General features: G+C 37.9%; 1 protein-coding gene and 1 pseudogene across 2 annotated transcripts; one reads left to right on the top strand and one right to left on the bottom strand.

Moving 5' to 3' along the window:
- The first annotated feature begins 1,305 nt into the window (after positions 1-1,305).
- Positions 1,306-19,106, top strand: LOC147452579 (uncharacterized). Of its 2 annotated transcripts, XM_086518214.1 has the most exons (17): positions 1,320-2,850; positions 14,278-14,474; positions 15,032-15,042; positions 15,130-15,148; positions 15,330-15,337; positions 15,432-15,441; positions 15,514-15,563; positions 15,643-15,863; positions 15,955-16,006; positions 16,176-16,219; positions 16,315-16,340; positions 16,709-16,807; positions 17,209-17,631; positions 17,723-17,738; positions 17,784-17,847; positions 17,945-18,039; positions 18,869-19,106. In XM_086518214.1, the coding sequence occupies exons 2-17, from the start codon at positions 14,351-14,353 to the stop codon at positions 19,005-19,007; spliced, it is 1,401 nt and encodes a 466-aa protein (XP_086374340.1). In that variant the 5' UTR covers positions 1,320-2,850; positions 14,278-14,350; the 3' UTR covers positions 19,008-19,106. The 2 variants fall into 2 exon arrangements, 1 of the variants encoding a protein (XP_086374340.1); XR_015188905.1 differs by lacking the exons at positions 14,278-14,474; positions 15,032-15,042; positions 15,130-15,148; ... (11 more) ...; positions 17,945-18,039; positions 18,869-19,106 and adding an exon at positions 5,256-5,689 and having other exon boundaries at positions 1,306-2,850.
- LOC147452580 (uncharacterized) lies at positions 12,465-13,231 on the bottom strand (annotated as a pseudogene).
- Positions 19,107-21,277: the final 2,171 nt, after the last annotated feature.

The raw sequence follows: 21,277 nt of genomic DNA on the forward strand, positions 1-21,277 counted from the left end.
AGAAAGGAGTTAAAGCTCATGGCATAATGTATACTTTCAAGCTTTTTATGTACTTCATTTGGATGGCCTTCACTTTAGTCTTATCTTTGTCTTTGAGAGCACATATGTAAGTACCAGCTATATATAGAACTACATTTTTATCAAGCTAGAACTATTTATAAATAGCACATTTCTAGATGATAACCTAGCAATTCACAAGGAAGAATCTCATACATAATATACAAGTAAGCAATATCATAAATTCCACTACCATGGTACTACTATTAGTACTTATTCTTTCTTTGACATGGTAAGAAGGTTATTTTAAAATTTTAGACACCATCAAGAATACAAAGTGCTAGATATGTCTACTCTTGATGGAAAGTGTTGGACATGTCAACCTTGTAAAGATTTGCTGAAGACAAATTTACTAGCAAATTTTCACTAGCTGACCTACTTGAATGAATGAATTTTGATACTTCTGGGAGAATATGCATATTGTTGACTCTCTAAATTGCCTAGACAATTTCTTTACAGATCCTCCAAAAGTGGTCAATAGCCTACAATAGCCATCACAAGTGCGTGAGGGTGAACATTGATTTTACCTTATGTTCTTGTCAAACTCTAAATGAAATGCCCACCTCTCATGACCCTAAAAAGAAAAATCTTACATTTGTATCTTCAAGGATATATGAGACTGATATTTAATAAATTAGTCCATTATTGCATGGAAGTTTAGATCAAGTTCTATACAAAAGAATGCAACACATGAGAATTTTTGTGATTGTTTTTACTCCAAGGAGTATTGCAGTAAGGGAAGATAGTTATTATGAGAAGACAATAATTGATAATACCAATATATTTCTTGAAGCAAATGAGTGGGCCATAATGCATGCCCCAAGTTGCCACAATATTGCCTATCAAAAAAGATTGTAAAGGGTTGGGTACATACCATATAGCAAGTGGGTATGATTTGTGTGTGCAGTAAAACATGTGTGAGGGCCATGGGTATGTGGCTATGAAGGCTACAAGATCTTGGGTGATGGAAGAAGTAGTAGTCGTAGTAGTTGGGTAAAGGGGACCTTTAGTAGTTCAGATGTTGAAGGAGGCTGTCGTCACAAAAAAAAACCTTAATCATGGGGTGGTGTTGTAGTGCAAGATGAAGATGACGATCCCCAAAGTGTACTCAAAAGGTGGGAAAGGGGCCATTATAAAAATCAGGCTTGTAAACGTAAATTTGGGCAAGCAAGGTACGAAGGGAAGCATAGTTTTAGGCTTTATGGAAGAGCAAGGGGGATGCATCGAGTGATCACATATTCTCTAGAAGAGGTGTGTGCGTGTGTGTGTGTGCTTCTTTTGGGTTTAAAAAAAAAGGAAAATGCAGTGTTCGTGTTCGTGTGGGTGGAGTGGGCACGTGATCTGTGCAGTCCGACTATGTGTGTATGCGCCTTTTTGGTGCTTTCCAATAATGCCCACTTTATTCTAAGGAGGACTTGGGTATAAATAACAGGCCGCATGCATTCGCTTCCTCATTACCAAGCGCAGAAGTATATTTCAGGAGGCGGCCTCTTTGCAGTGATAGCCAGCTGCAGCTGCATATTTTGTGCAGCTGCATGTCACGAGTAGTAGTAGTACTATTATTGTCTTTATTATTATTATTATGCTGATCATTATTTTTGTGGGTCGCGCTGGAGTTGCAGGCAGAAGAGGATCTCCTACTGGCTCATCCGAGGTCACCGCCTGCCCTCGTTCATGCTGTGATACAGCTCACTTACTCACTTATTCCGTCCCTCTTGTGCACTCACCACCTGCCCTCGTTCCTCTTGTGATACAGCTCACTTACTCACTTATTCCGTCCCTCTTGTGCCCTGATCACCGCCTACCCTCATGTACGCTCTCTCTCTCTATCTCTCTTTCTCTCTCTCTCTCTCTCTCTCTCTCTCTCTCTCTCTCTCTCATGCATACACCATCCGTATAGTATCACTTACTCACTTATGCCTTCCATTCACTCACCCACTCAATCACTCTACCATCATCATTCCTTTGCCTTCTCTCCATCCCAATCCCCATACTACTATATTGTAACTAACATATTGATACTCATACTGATGTATTATTACTATATTAATCATGACTTTGCTTATTCTGCCTTCTAATGCCCATATTTAGTACTATCATTCCTTAAGGTTCTCTGATCCACTCTCTGCCCATATCCTGATATTAGCTTGAGTTTTCTCTCTCCTTGTTTGTTTGCTTTTGTATCTCCAACCTAATTCCTTTTATATCATTACTTTGCTCTTTTTCCCTTCATAAACTTTTTAAAGCATTTCCTACTTCTTCTACATACCTAATTGACGTTATAGTATTATGGGTTTCCTTCATTCTCATGTCGTTATGGACCTAGTTGGCTTTGTTTCTTTATTATTTAGCCACCATTTATATATGCCCTATTTGTCGTGTGCTCTCCTTATATTTATTGGCTTTTGTCACCACTGTGTAACTCGCCATTTGATTATGTTCCTTATAACCCACAATGTCCATTTTTCTTCATGCTCAATTTCCTTGTCAACTTATAGTGATAGTATTACCATTTATAGTATGTTACTCCCTTATCAAAAAATCCTACTTTCAAACTTTCTCACACAATCACATTAACCGTCATTAGATGCTAGCTAGAATCTTGAAACATGATAAGTTACTTGGTGATTCATTTTGATTATATCAAATACACCAACTTAGCCCTAGCACTAGCCTCTAGCAATCATATTGATTCTATGTAGCATGTGTGTGAACGAGGGTAGCCGGTGATATTTTGATGAGCTATTAAGAGATCTTCTCTTGCATGCAAAATGGTTAAGCTATTCAGTGCAGGTAAGGTCTTTTCTACTCAGCTATTTTCTTATTTCAATTGTGCTTAGATTCAAAACATTAAATGCTATGGCCATGTTCATATATTGATGAGGGCACATATCAAGAACATAGTAGGAAACATTCTTTTCAAATTGTCTTCCTTTTTCAACATACAAATATACTGAAATTTGAATATTATTTGGGAAGAAACATAGAGGGTAGCTCATGAAACTATACTCATCTCAATTGAGACCTACTCTTAGTTATAGTGGCTCAAGTAAAAGGTCCATTTTCATAAACTTTTTGAATCATGTTCCATGTCAACACAAAGATTTCCAAGAGAACTATCCATAAGTACATCAAACTATATAGTTTTTTCTTACTTTGCATTAATTGATCTTGCATATGCACTCTCATGCTAAGTTGTTATGAACCTTGAAAGAATTGTACTCCACCTTCTACAGACTATATTTCATTCATTCCAATCTCACTCATGCATACATTGTACGTATCCTCGCAGCATCCCAATTCTTTGCCTCACTGCATCCCAATCCTTATATTACCATATTAATACTTATAGCATATTCATATTGATGAATTATTGCTATAATAATCATGGCTTTTCTTTTCTCTCTTCTAATGCCCATATAATAGTTTCAATCCAATCATCCCTTCCCAGCTTGATGCCAAGATTCTGATATTTCTTGAATTCTTTCTCTCTTTGTTTGTTTGCTTTTGTATCTCCAACCTAATTCCTTTTATACCGCATTAATGTAGAAACTTTTCTCTTTCACCCTTCATAACATTTTTAAAGCATTTCCTACTTCTTCTATGTGGAGTTAAAGTGTCAATAAACTCCTTAATTTTTAATTCATTATGGACATATTTGATTTTGTTCCTTTGCTATTTAACCATAACCTATATATTTCCCCTCTTTGTCATTTGTTCTCAAATTCAATTATTGAATTTTTTCACCATTGTCTAAAGAATCATTGATTAATCTTGTTATACCCACAATGCCCTTTTTTCTTCATATTCAATTTCCATGTCAACTTATAGTGATGGCATTACCATTTATATCATGCTACTTCCTTACCATACATCCTATTCTCAAATTCTTTTTTTGACAATCCTAGTAGCCATCATCACATGCTACTAGAATTAAAAGCTTGATACAATGTAAGGTACTTGGTGATTCAATTTAATTGTATCAAATATGCCAACTAATTCACCAATGTATATTATTTGGGTGCATGGAAAGGGTAGCTTGTGTGAAATTATGCTCGATTGTAGTTCTTATAGAAGATTGTGTGGAGACATTGTGATATGTACCAGGAGGGTACCTTCATGTATGAACTAGGGACAAAGTTTGCAAAGGCCTTTGCATTGGAAAATTGCATGGAAGTTGTGTCAAGTCCTAGAAAGCATCAAATTGCTTGGGTTGTCTTCGTAGAGAGGGAAATGAAAGCCTCAAAGGAAAGACACAACCTACAAACCAAGATGAAGAGGTGGGAAGAGCAGACAATTGGTAGAGGGTTAGGTTTCAAAACCATTGTTGCTTCTACCAAATCATCTGTGTAAATAGAAGATTTTTTGTACCCCTATCAATTGTGCTCATCAAGGGTGCATGATGCAATTGAAAGAGGAGGATAGCAGGGTATTTGTAGTATTGAAATCTCCACTGAAAGGGTTCCAAAAAAGATGCAGTATGAATATGTTGTCAAGCCCAATGCATTGGCCTTTTTGCATGCATTGTGCCAAAGAGCACAATTAGTGATTTTCAGTAGCATGACCAAAGATAATCTAGAGATTGCTTTGAGGGCTTTCTTTATCAAGATGGTCCACCTTGACCAGGAAAATGACTTCCATGGAAGAATGGAAAAAAACAATGATTTTGCAACATTAGTATATTTTCATATCCATCACCAACAACTTGACCCTATTTAGCTTTCTCATGTGACACTTTTCCTTTGAATCCCCTGTTTTTTGTACAAGTGGCATCATTTCTTCAAGAAAATTATTAAGCTTAAGATCAGTGGCTTCCAAATCATCTTCTTTAGTCTAAGATTTAAATAACATCTGTCGACAACTAGAATTTGTACTTTTCTAGGACCCCCCTTCTCAACCTTTAGAAATGTGCTAACAAGACTACGCACCTTTCCAATGGTTGCCCTCCTAGTACCTGTCTAAACATTATGATTATGCTCCCCAAAGTGGATGACCAAATATGTCCTTGTGGAATCATTTGGCATCACATAATAGATCATGCATGTGCAAACATTTGAGCAAGTGACAATTTCTTTTTAAATAGTAGGGACAAGTTATTTTGGATTTACCTTCACTAGCAATATAGCCCATGATGACTTGCTTGTCCAAATGACCATGAAAAATGCAACATTGTATCTTCTTTTGCTCATGTAAAACAGGCGTGTCCCCGTGCAACATTAAAGACTGCCAAGACAATAGCTCAAGCGCACTGTGCATGCAATGGCCATGTTGGTTGATGTCTGTCTAGACCACAAGTGATCATCATACATCTAGTGCTCCATGCCGAGCATTTTTTTCTCTCGTCTGTTGGAGGAAGCTAGCTCCAAACAAACATTGCCATGTACACATTTGAAAGATCACCTACTCTTTTGGGAGTCCCACAAATCTCTAGTAGTTTGAATAACCTACCGAATTTAGCTCTGTCTTTAAACCCTGCAATGATGGATGTATCCTTTGAACACTCCTACCTGGTGTGCTCACTCAAACCTTTTGTCTCCATGAAGACTTTGGGTTCTTTGGCTATTTGTACCATCTTCATAGAAATTGCATCTCCTTCTTCATCTGTATCAATGTTAAAAATCACTTGACTCAAGTTATTAGAACATGGAGTACCCTAGATAGAATCATCGACAACATCTTCCATTGTTTCTAAACTATCAGACACATAAACATAGTCATCTGAATGCAAAATGTTTCAAGTAGAGGATAATTTATAATCAAGAAGATAACGCTTTGAGTCTTCATGATCCCACCTTGGCAACACATTCACCTTGTATAGAGATCCTTCTTTCGGTACAATTGCTTGCAAACCCCGAACTTTGACAGAAAGTGGAAACAAGATTTGCAAATAATATTTACTCATAAGAAGCTCTCCGTTCCTTTATAAAACACTATGTTCCATGGGAGCGCCATTTATTGTCCATGAAAGCATGGGTAAAGTTTTCATGTTCAAAGCAGAGATAGAAGAGAAAAGTCTAAAACAAAGAGAGTGAAAGTCTAAAACAAAGAGAGTGAAAAAAACGGATGGAATAGGATGCGTCAAAAAGAAAGGAATTGGAGAAGAATATAGTTCCAAGAAGTTAAAGTGCCAAAAGTCACTTTAAAAGGATATTCAATATCCATTCTTTAAGATAGGCACAATCATAATTATGAAGATCCTTCTGAATCTTTGTGTTAAAGGTTGCAGTCACAATCTCTCAAAAAATGGGCTTTGCAATCAAAAACATTTAAACACATATTAATATATACACGTGAGTTTACAAGCAAAACAGGCGCATAATATATCAAAGTGAGCATAGCTACATAACTATGTATATAAATTTTATATATCTATATAACTATAGCTATATATAGATATCTAAACATTTATTTATTTAAAACTATAGAATATATATAGTAGCAATAATATTTTTTATATTCATAGTATAGTATATAAAACTATACTATACAATCGCATAACTACATGACTATGTATATACATTTTATAAATCTATTATACTATTTACTACGTACCTATAGTATAGTTTATTATATATACATATATATACTATATACTACATACCTATAGTATAGTATATTATACCTATCTTTAGTATCTTATGGCATAATTCATAAATATTCTATATATTTATAGTATATTACATTATATATAGTTTATCATATATAATATGTATTTATAGTATAGTATAGTATAGTATATATAAAAATATAATATAATATTATATATATATATATATATATATGTGTGTGTGTGTGTGTGTGTGTGTGTGTATTGTATGATATATATGCATCTATAGTATGGTATATACTTTATACTACGTACTCTATACATATATATATATATATATATATATATATATATATATATATATACTATATGTACTTTGTCTTGCATTTCTCAAAGATCTTCTTAGATGCTCTATATGTTCATGGCTCATGAGAGAATGCATGCATAAGTCATTCATGTCTTAGATACTCTTTAAACGTATGACTTATCATCCTTTAGAATGTGGTATGTGCATTGTTTAAGCCAAATGGCATCGCTCTATAAGCAAATATGTCCCATTATGTTGCAAATGCCATCTTATGTTGATCCTCGAGCTTGATGTAAAGTTGGTTGTAACCCAAAAAGCCATCAAGAAAGTTGTACGCTTCCTTGCCCGTAACTCTCTCATTGCGTGATCAATAATTGGGAGGGGATAGTTATCTCTGATGGTGGTAGCATTTACCTATTTGAGATTTATACAAACTCTCAATTTGTCATTCTTCTTGGTCACTACCATGATGGGTGACACTCAATTTGTGTGTTCAATCTCATAGATAAACTTTGCTTCCTTAAGCTTGTCTATCTCCTCTTTAATATTTTTGGCGAACGTTTCATTGTATGTATAGGGACGTTTCCTGTGGGGTTTTCCATCACTCTTAAGGGGTATAAGATCCACTCCCTTAAGGTCCTTGTATGACCATACAAACACATCTCCGTACTATTGGAGACTAGTTATTAATAGTCGCTCTTCCTCCTTAGTGAGTTTTGTGGCAAAATACTTTGTCTCTTCTCCTGGTTTAGCTAGGTCAACACACTTCGCATTTTTAGATCTATTATAGGATGTTCTCCATTCCTTAAGTTCCCTCATCGGCTATTAAACTATGATCTTTTGATCTTGTATAGTATACTTCTTGTAGTGAGAGTGTGCGTCAAATTTGTCGGTGTCCGATCCTCTTCACTCTCCATTTCTAATTGTCCAAACCTCTTTCAAGATTTACTTTAGCTTCTTCTACTCAATTTTTTGCTTAGTTTTAGTCATTTTTTATGATTTTTCAAATGTGTCTTTGGGTTTTTCTTTGATTTGGTTCTTTGGATTAATCCTTGTGGAAATTGGTTTCAATGGTTTTTGTGTGATTTTGTCCTTGACACATACATTTTCTCGTATGAGCATCAGATATTGCGTTTGTCTCTTTAATAGAGACATATGTTTTCTTTGCATGCGTTTCTATTTCCCTACTTGTTTTGCGTGATACCTCTTTTGTCTTCTAGACTCTTGGTTGGGGAATTCATAGAAGGACACTTCATTCTCGTTTGTTTTTGTTTTGTTTTTAGAGCTACTAGATAGCTCATCCTCATCTTCAATCTCTACTAAAGGACACTTCATTCTCGTTTGTTTTTGTTTTGTTTTTAGAGCTACTAGATAGCTCATCCTCAGCTTCAATCTCTACTTCCACATGTTGACGGCTAAACACAGAAGAAGCATTTCCAACCTTTTATTTTTTTAGAAATGGAATGACATTTTGTAATGATTTAAGCGGCCAATAAGCTCCATTGGTTAGCCTTTCTCTTTGATAGAACATCTCTCATTTGGGCTCCTTTGCCATTGTCCCCATGTTGAGATAGATCTATAAGCACATGTCTTTATCTTAACCCTTGTTCCCGTTTATTCTCCCACATTAAGTGATCAGTTTAATATGAGAAAATCATTTGGGTTGGAAAGTACAACTCCTCTCTTTTTCAAGAACCTTTTTTTCTGCCCCACCAAAGTAAACTGCACGCACTGCAAGCCAATTTGCATTTGCCTCATCTGCCATGAATCCACGAAACTCTGGTTTTTCAAAGCCATTTTCATGAACCACAGAATTCAACATTTTCCAAAACTCATTCTGAGCAAAGCGATCCTCGACCTTGAACTCACATGTGGCAATAGTCAAAAGAGAACGCACATAAGGGTCATATACATGTGCAGACATTGTGGGCCAGCCAGAAACCCTATTTATGTGATCAAAATGAACCCACATTTCTTGCAAGTTTCCACCAGGTCTCATTCTATTAGCCAAATCAAGTCCACTACCAGATCCCCTAATTGACATTTTAAAAACATATGGTTGATGTTTGTCACTTAATTGCCCTGGGAACAACACACTGTGTATGAAAGGGTAGCGGCAACGATTCTTCAAGTTTAACACAGCTTCAAGTCCCGTTGCAATGATATTCTTCTCTCTTTTGGCATACTCTAAACATCTTCCTATCCTCCTTTTATTTGAGAGATGAGTGTCATACTCAAGAATGTCTGCAAGTTCATCCTCTCCAATCTCTAAGTTCCCCTCTTGTTTGTCTTTCATTAGCATGTCCAAAATAAGATCTTGAGTAACGGCACCCTCCAGCTGTTTTGGAGTAGTGAAAGGATTTAGCTTTGCACGTGCTGCAACCTTCTCCTCTATTTGTTTTTCAATGGCTCTGCTCACACCCTCTTCATAAGGGTGCTTATGATTACCCAGATGAATCGCACATCTTGTAGTGTTGAAATGATCTCTAGGCACACAATAGTAAATTATTGCATGACATAAATCCACACACTCAGGCATTTGTGAGCAATGCTTGCAAACTATATTACCATGTTGAGCCCTACAAGACCAACAGGACAACTTTTTTTCATTCTTCCTTTCCAGTGTGTTTCATTTTGATAATGTAGTCTCAAGTACTGAGGACAATCAATATTGACGCACCGAAGGTGTCCAGGACAACGACTCAAGCGCACAACACCATCAAAACAATCTGAGCTGCATGTGACGTACTCCATCCAAGAGTGACCATCATACTTCTACTCCATTCCATGCATTGTTGACTTCTCTTCACAAGGCGGGAGCTCAAATGCAATGTACCCATTGTAAACTTTGGGCAGTTCTTCAACTTTAACAATCTTTGTAGCACTTTGCATATCGACATGCAAGCTACTATTTAAGGGCAGTTGTTTAATCATATCAGTGACACTCTGAGTTTTTGGTGTTTCAGTAGGAATGAACTCAACAGAACTAGGAGTCTCATGTAGAGCAATATCAATAAAAATCTTATAGAATTGATGTATTTCTGCATCAAGAAGAAATCCTTCTTCACCAGTGGAGAGTAGAACAGTCTTAAACTTTAATTGTTCATGGATGAGTGACAAAGGCTTAAGTGACAAAGGCACCCCTTCTAAGTCAACATACTCCTCAAGAAGATTTAGCTTGATTTCCACAAACCTTCTCTGAAAATCAACACTTAATTTCTGTCTTGGAGAAGGACCATAGATGGTGATGAATCTACTCATGGTTGATATGGGCAGAAACAAGTAGAAACATGATGATTGCAGAAACAGGCAAAAATCGGTAGGTGATAGGTGATTGCAGATACAGGCAGGTGATTGCAGAAACAGGCTAGTGATATGTCGAAACGGGACAACAGTAAAAACAGTGCGTTGAACCAACTGAAGGGGAATTCTAGTGAAACCGTCATGAATGCACCTCTATTTTATGAATGATGACATAATTTTAAAAATTTAATGCACTAAATCTTGCCATCATAAAAAAACGCTAAACAAAAGAAGGCTACGGACTAGATCTCTCTCTCTCTCTCTCTCTCTCTCTCTCTCTCTCTCTCTCTCTCTCTCTCTCTCTCTCTCTCTCTCTCTCTCTCTCTCTCTCTAGTTCTCCATCTCTCACTCTAGAAAAGGCTTGCCCATAAAGGTGGACTATTCCCAACAAAGGGAGGAGAGAGAAAAGAGAGTGGGAAATCTTCACATAGTCTTCACATAATGAAATTATAGAGGGACTAATATTGATTTGAATACCTGATATAAATTAGAGACTTGAAAAACACTCAAAAAATAACAATCTAAATGTGGTACGCCTACTTAGAACATTCTCATTGCAAGGCCCTCTCTCAAGAACAGAGCGAAGATGAACAAATCGAAAAAAACGGAAAAGCCTCAGAGGTACATATCTCTTCTCCACAGAGGTTCCACTTGCTGTGCCATGCTCAAAAAACACCTCAAAAGCAGGCTGCGCTGGCGTGCCCTTCTTTTGGGGTGTTTTTTGACATTTTGTTTTCCTTTTGGGTTGTGCATCTGCAAGTTCAATTTTCAGTGGATTCAAGATTCAGATTTTCAGTTTGTATTGCAGAAATTTTCAGTCGATGCTAGTTCAGTTTTCAGTCGATTCAAGAGATAGCGTTTAGTTCAGATTTTTCAAATTTGTATTGCAGAAATTTGGCCTGATGCTATACTGTGAGAGAGAGAGAGAGAGAGAGAGAGAGAGAGAGAGAGAGAGAGAGAGAGAGAGAGAGAGAGAGAGAGAGAGAGAGAGAGAGAGAGAGAGAGAGAGAGAGAGAGAGAGAGAGAGAGAGAGAGAGAGAGAGAGAGAGAGATACACGGTTAGTAACCCCATGCTTGGAAGATCGTTTGTTTGTAGATGGTTTGCAAATCGTTTATTGTAGTTGATCACTTATTTGCTCAGGAATATTGGTGAGACTTGGCTCGTTGTGCTTTTATTTAAGAGTGAATGTGGGCTACGGACGAGGGGGGGCCTAGGTAAGCAGTACATGCAAGGAAAGGGTTAGACAGAAGCCGTGGCAGAGGAAAACTTCCATAGTGACAATGATTTCCATGAATGAGAAGACCTTTTTGTTATAAAACTGCTTTCCTACTTATACAATACCTAAGCAGGGACTTGGTGTATGGGTGAGAAGATTTTGAAAATGGAAAATCAGGGCAGGTCATATCAAACTGGACAAAATATAATTGTTTTTTATTGTCCACGACATCTGTTGACGATGTTTTTCTGGATTGGGAGGGTTTTAGGTGGGAAGTTGGTGTGATCAAGAATGGGGGGCAAATTTTAGATTTTGGATTCTCTGTTTGAACTTTACACCTCCTAATCAATCAGATCTTGTTTTGAGTGATCATTGTTTGTCTCTCTATTGATAGAGATATATTGTAGGAATTTTATGGGCGACCTGATGTTGGATGAAGGTAAACAATTGTTGAAAACCCAGATTAGGCATATGAGTAATTCCTGAGATTGTTGTTGTTTCTGCTTTTATTAGGCAAAGTGAGGATGCAAGTGTAACAGCAGTGTTGTACAAATCGGGTAAGAGGAAGGACCTTGAAGACCTAGGCTATTTCATTGTGGGCGACCAGTGGAGTGATCGTTCAGGATACTCGGTGGGGAGCAAATACGCACTTATTTCCTTGTACTCTCTTTAGCACATACGCACAAATTGTTAATACAAACATTAGAATCTATAAGGGTGGGTCTACTGCAGGACAGCCTAATTGAAATGGTAGCTCCATTCAAGTGTTGTCTCATGTGAGTGTTTTGGCCTGCATAATGTCTTGGCTCACGTGTGTATTAGCCTGCAAAATGCAAAAATAACACCTCAAAAGCAGGGCGCGCTGGCGCGGCCTGCTTTTGGGGTGTTTTTTTGCATTTTGTTTTTTTATACAGGCTGTTTTTTCGACCGAGGTGAGAGGTTGTTCAGGTGTCCCATTATTTACACTTGCATTTGCTTAGTGGAATTTCCTCTGCTAAGATTGGCAGGCACTTTCTAGGAAAGACTGCTGCTCTCACGATTTCATTCTGGACAATCGGCCTTGAATTCCTCCTCCCAAGGCCTTTCCATGAAGCATCATGTGTTGGTTTGAATTCTGGAAGACTTGCTTTGTTGGACTGCCCCCAAAATACTATCAAAGAGTGGGTGCAGAATTTTCAAGTTGAGCAAGTCATGGGAGCTGTGTTTGATGGTATCTGTGCCATTCACCCCATTTTCACAATACACGACAAGTTCGCCAAGATCCTTACATTTTGAAAGATCCTTATCTGAGCTTCCCCATATCACAAAAATGAGCCCTAAGCTTACCCATCATATTGTCACACAAATGAGCCTTGCCTACTGAGGTCCTCAATTTGGGACAGCCTACCAAAGTAAATTCACTCAACTCTCTCAACCCAGAAAGTGTGAGTTCCTCCAGCATTTTTGAATTCCCAAAGCCTTTTAAGCACTGCACCTTCCTGCAGTCAACAACATGCAAGACACAGAGGCTAGGAAGAGACCCTGGACCAATTATTTCCACCATATTGTAGCAGAGGCACAGATTGAGGTTTGTCAGGCTTCCAAACCCAGTTTTCAGATTCACTCTCTCTAGCCTCTCACACAATAGGACATCAAGGTGTTGTAGCGTGCACGCCGATGACGAAAGATCTAGAAGCTCTGAGCAGTGTGCAAGTAATGTAGCTGAAAACTTACAACATTGGCAGACAAAAAGCCCAATTGTCCTTGCTTGAAAAAGGAGGACTGCACTGTCATTTTCTTCAAATGTGGGCATCCAACCATGAAGTCTTTCCCTTCCAATAAATACCTCCCATTCCTTTCCTTGTGTCTCCATATTTGTCTGGCTAAAAATATTTTTGACCTGTATACACCCCTATGAGATAACGATGCTTTCTCATTCTGGCAACATCCCTGAAAAGGAATTGTTCGATTTTTGGAAGGCAACCCAAATTGAACACTTCCAGGTGGGGTTCAATAACCGTCAGATCTCAAAGTTGCGGCCATAGATCCCCAACGCAATCCAGCCTCGTGATGCCCGTGTTCTGCAAGTGGAGAACCTGTAGGCTTCTCATTTGGCTTGCTATGAGCCCCACTTCCAAAGATCGAGGCTGTCTTATCAAGGAGCCAATCGCTCTCTTCAAAAAGGAGGTTGTCTAATAGAAGAGCCAATCGTCGTGTCTAACGATGGGTTGCAAAAGATGCGGCACCTGCAGCTCCCATGACTTGCTCAGCTTGAAAATACTCTCCTAGCATTGGAGGGACCCTTTCCAAAATCATCCTCCAATGTAAAGGTGGTTATTGACTCAGAATCGCTCCCCTGTTCGACCTCATTTTGCGGCATCCTAAAGTTTTAGCATCTCAGCGGCATTCAATTGAAAGCCAAGTGTTGCCTGTAGCTGTTCATTTCTATAATAATAAAAGTATAATAAAAGCTATAATATATTAGATTATATTGGTGATCATGTCATGTAATTTCTCTTTGTTTGAAATGCAATAGCTTGTTAACAGATTAGTAGAAACTGCATGTATAAATGCCAGTATAAATGGCTTGCAAATTGCAAAAAAACACCCCAAAAAACAATATATTAGATTATATTGGTGATCATGTCATGTAATTTCTCTCTGTTTGAAATGCAATAGCTTGTTAACAGATTAGTAGAAACTGCATGTATAAATGCCAGTATAAATGGCTTGCAAATTGCAAAAAAACACCCCAAAAGCAGGGCACGTCGGCACGGCCTACTTTTAGGGTGTTTTTTTCAATTTGTTTTTTTTCAATGTGAGATGCTTTTTTTAACAAAGACTTTTTTACTTGTGTCTCTCTGCAGTCCTTCGGCTGTTGCTGGGGGTCGTAAGCGATTGAGGAAAACCAAAGGTTCATCTCAACTTAATGTAGACTCAATGCAACAAGAGAGTCAAGATGACACTTCAGTGCAAAATGACGTTGAGGAAGAGATTGAGAGCCAAAATTTGGATGCTTCAGGGGTTGTTCCACTTGATGAAAGGATTTCTCAACAAGAGGCAAGTATGATGATTGTCCCTTATGTTGTTAGGCCAGAGGTACAATCTGTAGAGCAATCCAATGAAGAGAACAAGATTTACATGGACATGGGAGAGGACATTCTTCAAAAAACAAGGATGTTCAGCTGTCACCATTGTCCACCCATTCCTCTTTGTAGACTCATTCCTTATGCAAGGGTTAGGGGTCTTCGTGCTGATCTTTCGGGCTTGAAAATAGCATTTGCTAGAGAGGGTTATGTGGCAGAGAAAGGAGCATTTATTGTGTCGATTTGGACAAGGGACAAAGAAGTTTCAATTGTGGATGAAGCAATACAGAGAGATTGGGATCCTATTTGGCATGATGTTAACAAAGAGTTTGAAGATGACCTCATTCTTAAACCGGAACTTCAGGAACTAATGGGTCACATGTTCTATGTTTGGGAAGGCAACCACCGTACAGTGGCATGGACATCTGCTATTAAAGAATGCTTCAAAGAAACAAAAGTGAAGCATTGTCGTGTGCTTTGTACTATTATTGACCCTACCAGGGTTAGTGAGATTTCCCTTCTTATAAGTTTACAGAGGATGAACTAGTGAGTCACCTTCTTCCTCTTTTTAGTTATTATAGTTCTCAAGTTTATTTATGTTTGTGTGAATTTATCTTCATTATGAACATGTAGTCTGAATACACATGCCTTGGTGACCACAACCTTGAGGGATGAACTAGTAAATTGTGCAAATATTTGTTATGTTGATCATGGGGAGTACCTCAAAGACCTACCTGAGAGAGATAGAATGTTGATTGCGCGTATCAGAAAGAAGAGTACCAAAGGTGCTGAGCCCTGGTATCCTCTCACATGTGGATATCTTGGAAAGCTAGTTTTTAATGTAAGTTTTATGTAGTATATATTTCTAACATGAATTTAGTATTCCTTAATGTAAGCTTGTTACAATGGATTTGACTCCTCCCTTATTTTTCTAGGTGCAAATAAGTAAAGCATTAAACAAGAAGGTTGAAGATGCAAGACTGAAAATGTCAGATGAAGAGCTTTGATTGTTTGAAGAGAAGGAGAACGAGGAGTTGGCTTCAAGATATGGTGATAGGATTGGAAAGGTGAGTCTTTCTCAATGAACAATTGTGTGTGTATTTACTTTGTTTAGATAAAATATTGAATTCACTAAGTTAATTTTAGATCCTTAATATTGTCGATCCCAAGCATGGAGATACTTGGTGGTCAAAGGTATGGTCTCTCAAATGGGGGCCCGAAAGCTTTGCAACGCTTGAGAAATTGAATTTATTGGCTTTATGTGATGTTCAAATGGAGTCCAAAATCTTTTGGCTGACTTTGTTGGAGGCAAACAAAGCCACAAGATCTATGTATGGTCTTGCACGAGGGGATCGTCTTTATAGACAGTGAGTTCCTAACAATTTTTTATGATTGTATACATTGCATGGTTTATAGGTTGACAAAAATAATACATGAAATTATGTTTTCTTCTTAAAGTTGGCTTAGAAGAGAAGCTGTGCTTGAGAAGATATACCATAAAGCTAAGGAGGTGCTGGTCGATTTTATGGATGTGCCGGGAGGGGTGATTGTGCCTCTTGATCTCTCTCTATTTGACTACTATGAAGAGGTGAAGATAGACATGAGGACACATTTGTTTCCTCTTGAGGTTCGAGGAGAGCCAAAGGAGAAAAAGAGCAATGATAAACCTATCACTCAAGAAAGAGGATATGATATTGAAAGCCTCTATGAGGCTACTTTTTAGGTGAAGATGTGTGAATGAATTTACTTGATAGTTACTTTAATTTAATAATGAAGATAAAATCATGTTTTAGATAATTGTTTCATTGTCCATGGTAGGTACTTTGTTTGCTTGCAAGAAAAAGGTCATTGCCAAGTATTCCAGTAAGGGCAAAGCAATGGATTTTGACCCTAAATGAAGAGACTTGTATGTACCCATGTGCTGTGCATCAATGTACATGATGGGAGCTTGACAATTGTCCATGGTGGATAGATCTTGAAGGAGGTCATGTATTGAATAGAGAGAAGGAGCTCTATTCACAAATATCAACCATGGTTCCAAAAGAAGTGGACCAAAGAAAGACTATGATAATTTGAAATTTTGTATAAGTGATGTTTTGAATCATGTATTATGTCTTGTAATTTGCCTTTTTGTTTTTAAATGTAAATATGATTTGTTGGTATTCAATAATGTTTTGTTCTTTATTCTAATGTTGTGTAAATAAACAAAAAGAGAAGCATGTTGAGAAACAAAGGATTGATGTTGAAAGCCAAAAGTCCTTTGATATTTCTCATCATATGGCGGACTTGGAAACAGAGGATTGCACTCAAGGTTTGAATTCCAAGATCCACATCTATTTTGATTCTTTAGTAAATATTTTAATAGTGTTTATATACACATGCACTCACACACATACATACCTACTTACTTGTGTACGTATACATACATATATAAATGTCTCTGTATGCATGTAAGTACTTATATATATATATATATACATATCATGTTTTTGCATAGATTAGTCTATGTGTGTATATCTCTCAAGTATCCATGTGATGTCTTTGCATTTATGTGTGAGAGTGTGCACACATAAACAAAGACTCTCTCTCTCTCTCTCTCTCTCTCTCTCTCTCTCTCTCTCTCTCTCTCTCTCTCTCTCTCTCTCTCTTCTCTTATCCGTATTTGTTTTGAGAGGAAAACCTTATTGATATCATGCTCTTGTGATCCTAAAGGGAATTCTATTAAAGGTCAAAAGAGGCTTTCCAAAAGGACTACACAATTTATTTATCTTGCAGCGCATTCTTTAAGATACACACCTCATGTTGAGAATCCCAAAAGCATTGTAGTGGTTGATGATTACATCATCATTGGGAAGGATTTTGCGGGAGGAAGAAAAAATGATACCTTCTATAGTGTGCACGAGCTCATCAAGCAAAATAAGCCTTCAGGGGTTAATTATACAAAGAGGGGAAAAGTTGTGGATTGGGCAGTTGACTTCATTTTCCTTGACTTGCCATTTGGACGCACTCAAGGTGGTGACAATCCTTGTCCCACCTGGGATTTTGTTTTTGAGGACCATGTACGCTATGGGATCGATTTGGCAGCATCTACTTTGGCAGACTTGGGATGGTTATTGGTGATGGCCTCTATGGCAGGTATTTGTTAAAGTTAATAGTTGTTAACATTTATGTTTACTTTTGCTTCTACTTATTGAAACTTTTCTAAGACGGTGCAATTATATTATAGGTGATTCCACAATTGGGTAGATTGAGCACTATGTTCGCGTTTACGATTTGGAGATAGTGAGACGAGTGGTTGTCATTCACCATTCTACATATGGATACAAGGAGATTGGTGGTATTCGCACAGATGTGAGTATAGTGATGATTATATTACGTTCAAATGCTCAAAACTACATGTGTTTCTTAAATTAAGGTTTAATTAGATATTATTATCTTTTGTTGCTAGTGTTCTACGTCAGTGCTTTTTATGGTTCCACGCCAAGCTACAGATCCTCCTATTTTCATTGCAGAGAGTACACCCCTCTTTGAGTCCTTCAGCATGTATCCTTTAGATACCCTCGCCTATCATTATCTTCCGGATGATTTGCGTGCTTTGGACCCCATCGGGCAACAGCGGCGTGGGGTACTAGAGAGGAGTCATACATTTTTAGCATGCTTTGTATACTTGTACTGTCGTCGAGGTGGTGTGTGCATTGAGATGGGATGTGGTACTGCACCTATTCTTAAGACATGCATGCACACTGGTAGAGTATGTGCATCTATCGATGTGGATACATGCTTGATGACCACGTATGTAGAGCCTCTCCTTTTGGCTTACATGCAACAGAGCAGCCATGACGATGTTAGTAGGCCGCAGGCAGATGATGAGGTGGATCCACTTGCAGGTTTCAATCCATATGACTAGTGAGGCCCTTGTCTCTTCAGACTATTACTATTATGGACTTCTTCAAAGTGTGGTTTGTTTTTATGTGATGTTTGGTTTGTATTGCCATGTTTAATTATGCTCTTGTTTTGTCGCAGAGTGACATTTATGTAAAACTCATTGGTTTTGGAACATATTGCTTCGGTTATGTTATGTTCTTGGATGTTATGTTGTTCATATGTTAATCTTCTCCCTTTGTATGGATTTTTTGTTATAGAAATTTATTACCAGCTCTAGGTAAATAGTAGTATTTCAATATATGCTTATGTGACGTTTGGCTTCTATTGCCATATTTGGATATGCTTTTGTTTTATCATGGTTGGTGACAATACATGGAATACTCACAATTTAGGAAACACATTTTACATCGGAAATGTTATGTATTAGATATTATATTTGAATATGTTAATTATTTTCCTTTGCATGGATTTCTTGATATGTATTAAGATCTCGTTTGTTCCTTCCATGCAAATTCAATTGCCCGTCTATGCCGAAGCAATGGCAAAGAGCATGTGTAGAGACAAACGATTCGACATGGAACGAGAAGAGCGCCGCTCCATTCGAAACCTTTACATTGATGAGATGAATGTGAATCATTGTAAATCACTGTGACATTTTGTTTCATTGATCGTACATGAAATCCTTATTTTCAACTATACTCTGTTATGTCTTTTTTATAACAAAAATTTAGTATCCAAGAGTCTTCCATTTAAATGTGTATTGTTATTGTTGCAATCTTGCATTCTCTCTCTCACACACTCTCTCTCTCTAGACATGAGATTAGGGTGTATATAAATAAACAATTGATTTAGGCATTCCATTCGTATTGATCAATGCAGTATGTATCCTCTTGTAGGTAAAGTTCTCTATGTCCTTTTCAAGTTAAAAAATCCATTCTTGTCAATATGTATTCGAGAACGGAATAGGAGCATGTATTGAAGTGACTCAGACCACCTTGTCTAATAGGAGTACCCTTCCGCCAAGACCTACTCGGAAACTAGGATCGCTCGGAAAACCTCGCTCGGAGAATGGTAACACTCTACACAAGTCACACCTATCACGTGGGTTGGTTAGATATCCTACAATCCACAACGGGTGCTACTAGCGTAGAGGAGCAACAACAAAGAGTTTGTGATGGCATCCATATGGTTATTGAGCTGGAGAGGTAGGACAAAGGGATCCACATGCCTTCAACGGGTCTCATGAGATTCTTGGATACAGAGAAGGCTAAGCAACCAACTTTACAACAAATGGAGAGTCCCTCGGTAAGCCCAATGGATCCTCCATATGTTGTTTTGCCAAGGATCTCAATACAATCTGAGCCCACAAGTGATAGCTTTATCTTTTCAAGTTTGGCTCATCTTTCTCTTGATGACACCACACCTACCCTGCCTACCCCAGTGATGGGCATGCCAAAAAATAGGCCATGGATCTCATTCATTAGTAAAGCACGGCTACATGGTAGATCAATGCCTACAACAATACCTACAAGTGTGTATCAATCTATGCATCTGTAGGTCCTCATACTCATATAGCTCTTACCCCTCCCATTGTTTCAATAACTTATGATCCACAACCACAACATCCAATCTCTCATTACAATGGGATCATACCAACTACCGTTAGCATGTCACATATCACGTCTGCTATCTCTAGGGCCATATATATGAACTTTGGGCCACCACATGGCACAACATCATACCCAACTTAGAGCCCAAGGGCTGCATATATGCCAAAACCAATGCCAAACCCCATTTCACATTTAGTCTAGAGAGCGCTTGTCCCCACTATACCTGCTCACTCAGGTGACTTGGCAACATTTTCTCGAGCTATCGATCGATGTATTGTTGAAACTATGTGTAACACATGTGATAGAGAGCCTAAAAGTAAGGTAGTACAAATAGCCAAGCTCATACAAAAATTTAGTGGAGACGGGGATGTGAGAAAGCATAACGAAGTATTTGAACAAATATGTGTTTCCCTGGGAGGAGAACACAATGACCTACATAAGAGTAATGCTTTAAGCATGACCTTGAGTGGAAAGGCTGGAGATTGGTATAGAACCCTAAGTGTGAAAGAGAAAACAATTTACCCTACTCCTAGGAGATTGTTCTTGAAAGAGTACATCGAGAGGGAGTACTTTGGGGTGTATCATCTCAACTCTAGAAAGCCCAACAAGAGGAAGGAGAGTTCATGAGAGACTTTATTAGTCACGACTCACTTGAAGCATTTGAATTCTCATTGTAATCCAAATAAGTAGTTTAATAATAATCAATTTCTAGATAGATTCATTAGGAGACTACGATGGCATGGGGATATCTACAATGGCCTAGTCATTAGAGGTATCACCACTTGGGAAGCACTCACCACCAATGCGATCAAATTGGTGTCTAACTTAATGATTCAAGGAGAAAGAGTGTCTATTGAGCTTAAATCTACTAGCTCGCAAGCATCGCCAATGACCATAAAGCCTATTGCTAAAGAGCCAAAGGTATCTGAGATGACCTTAGCAAATCTCACCAATGTCATTCAAGAAAGTCTTAGAGACAATCGTGCTCCACAAAACAACCATATGTATCCAAGAAGAAACCATGGAGAATAAAAGGGCCACTAGAAAAGAAACAAACAAGAGAGATTGTCATGAGCCACAATGGCCAGGACCCAAGGAACACAAGAAGAAGATAGAAACTTACCCAAACCCTACAGAGGAGATCGAGCAAGTCAAGCAATTAATGGGTTTGGTAGAAGAGACCCAAAGGGATCTAGAGCCAACACCTAGGAAGGTCTAGATTATAGACATAGTGTTCCCTACACAAAAGAAACCTCACAAAGTCCATAGACCACTAGCCATACCAA

Source organism: Adiantum capillus-veneris, chromosome 8 (assembly GCF_014529385.1).
Source record: "Adiantum capillus-veneris isolate H3 chromosome 8, ASM1452938v2, whole genome shotgun sequence".
Taxonomy (NCBI): domain Eukaryota; kingdom Viridiplantae; phylum Streptophyta; class Polypodiopsida; order Polypodiales; family Pteridaceae; genus Adiantum; species Adiantum capillus-veneris.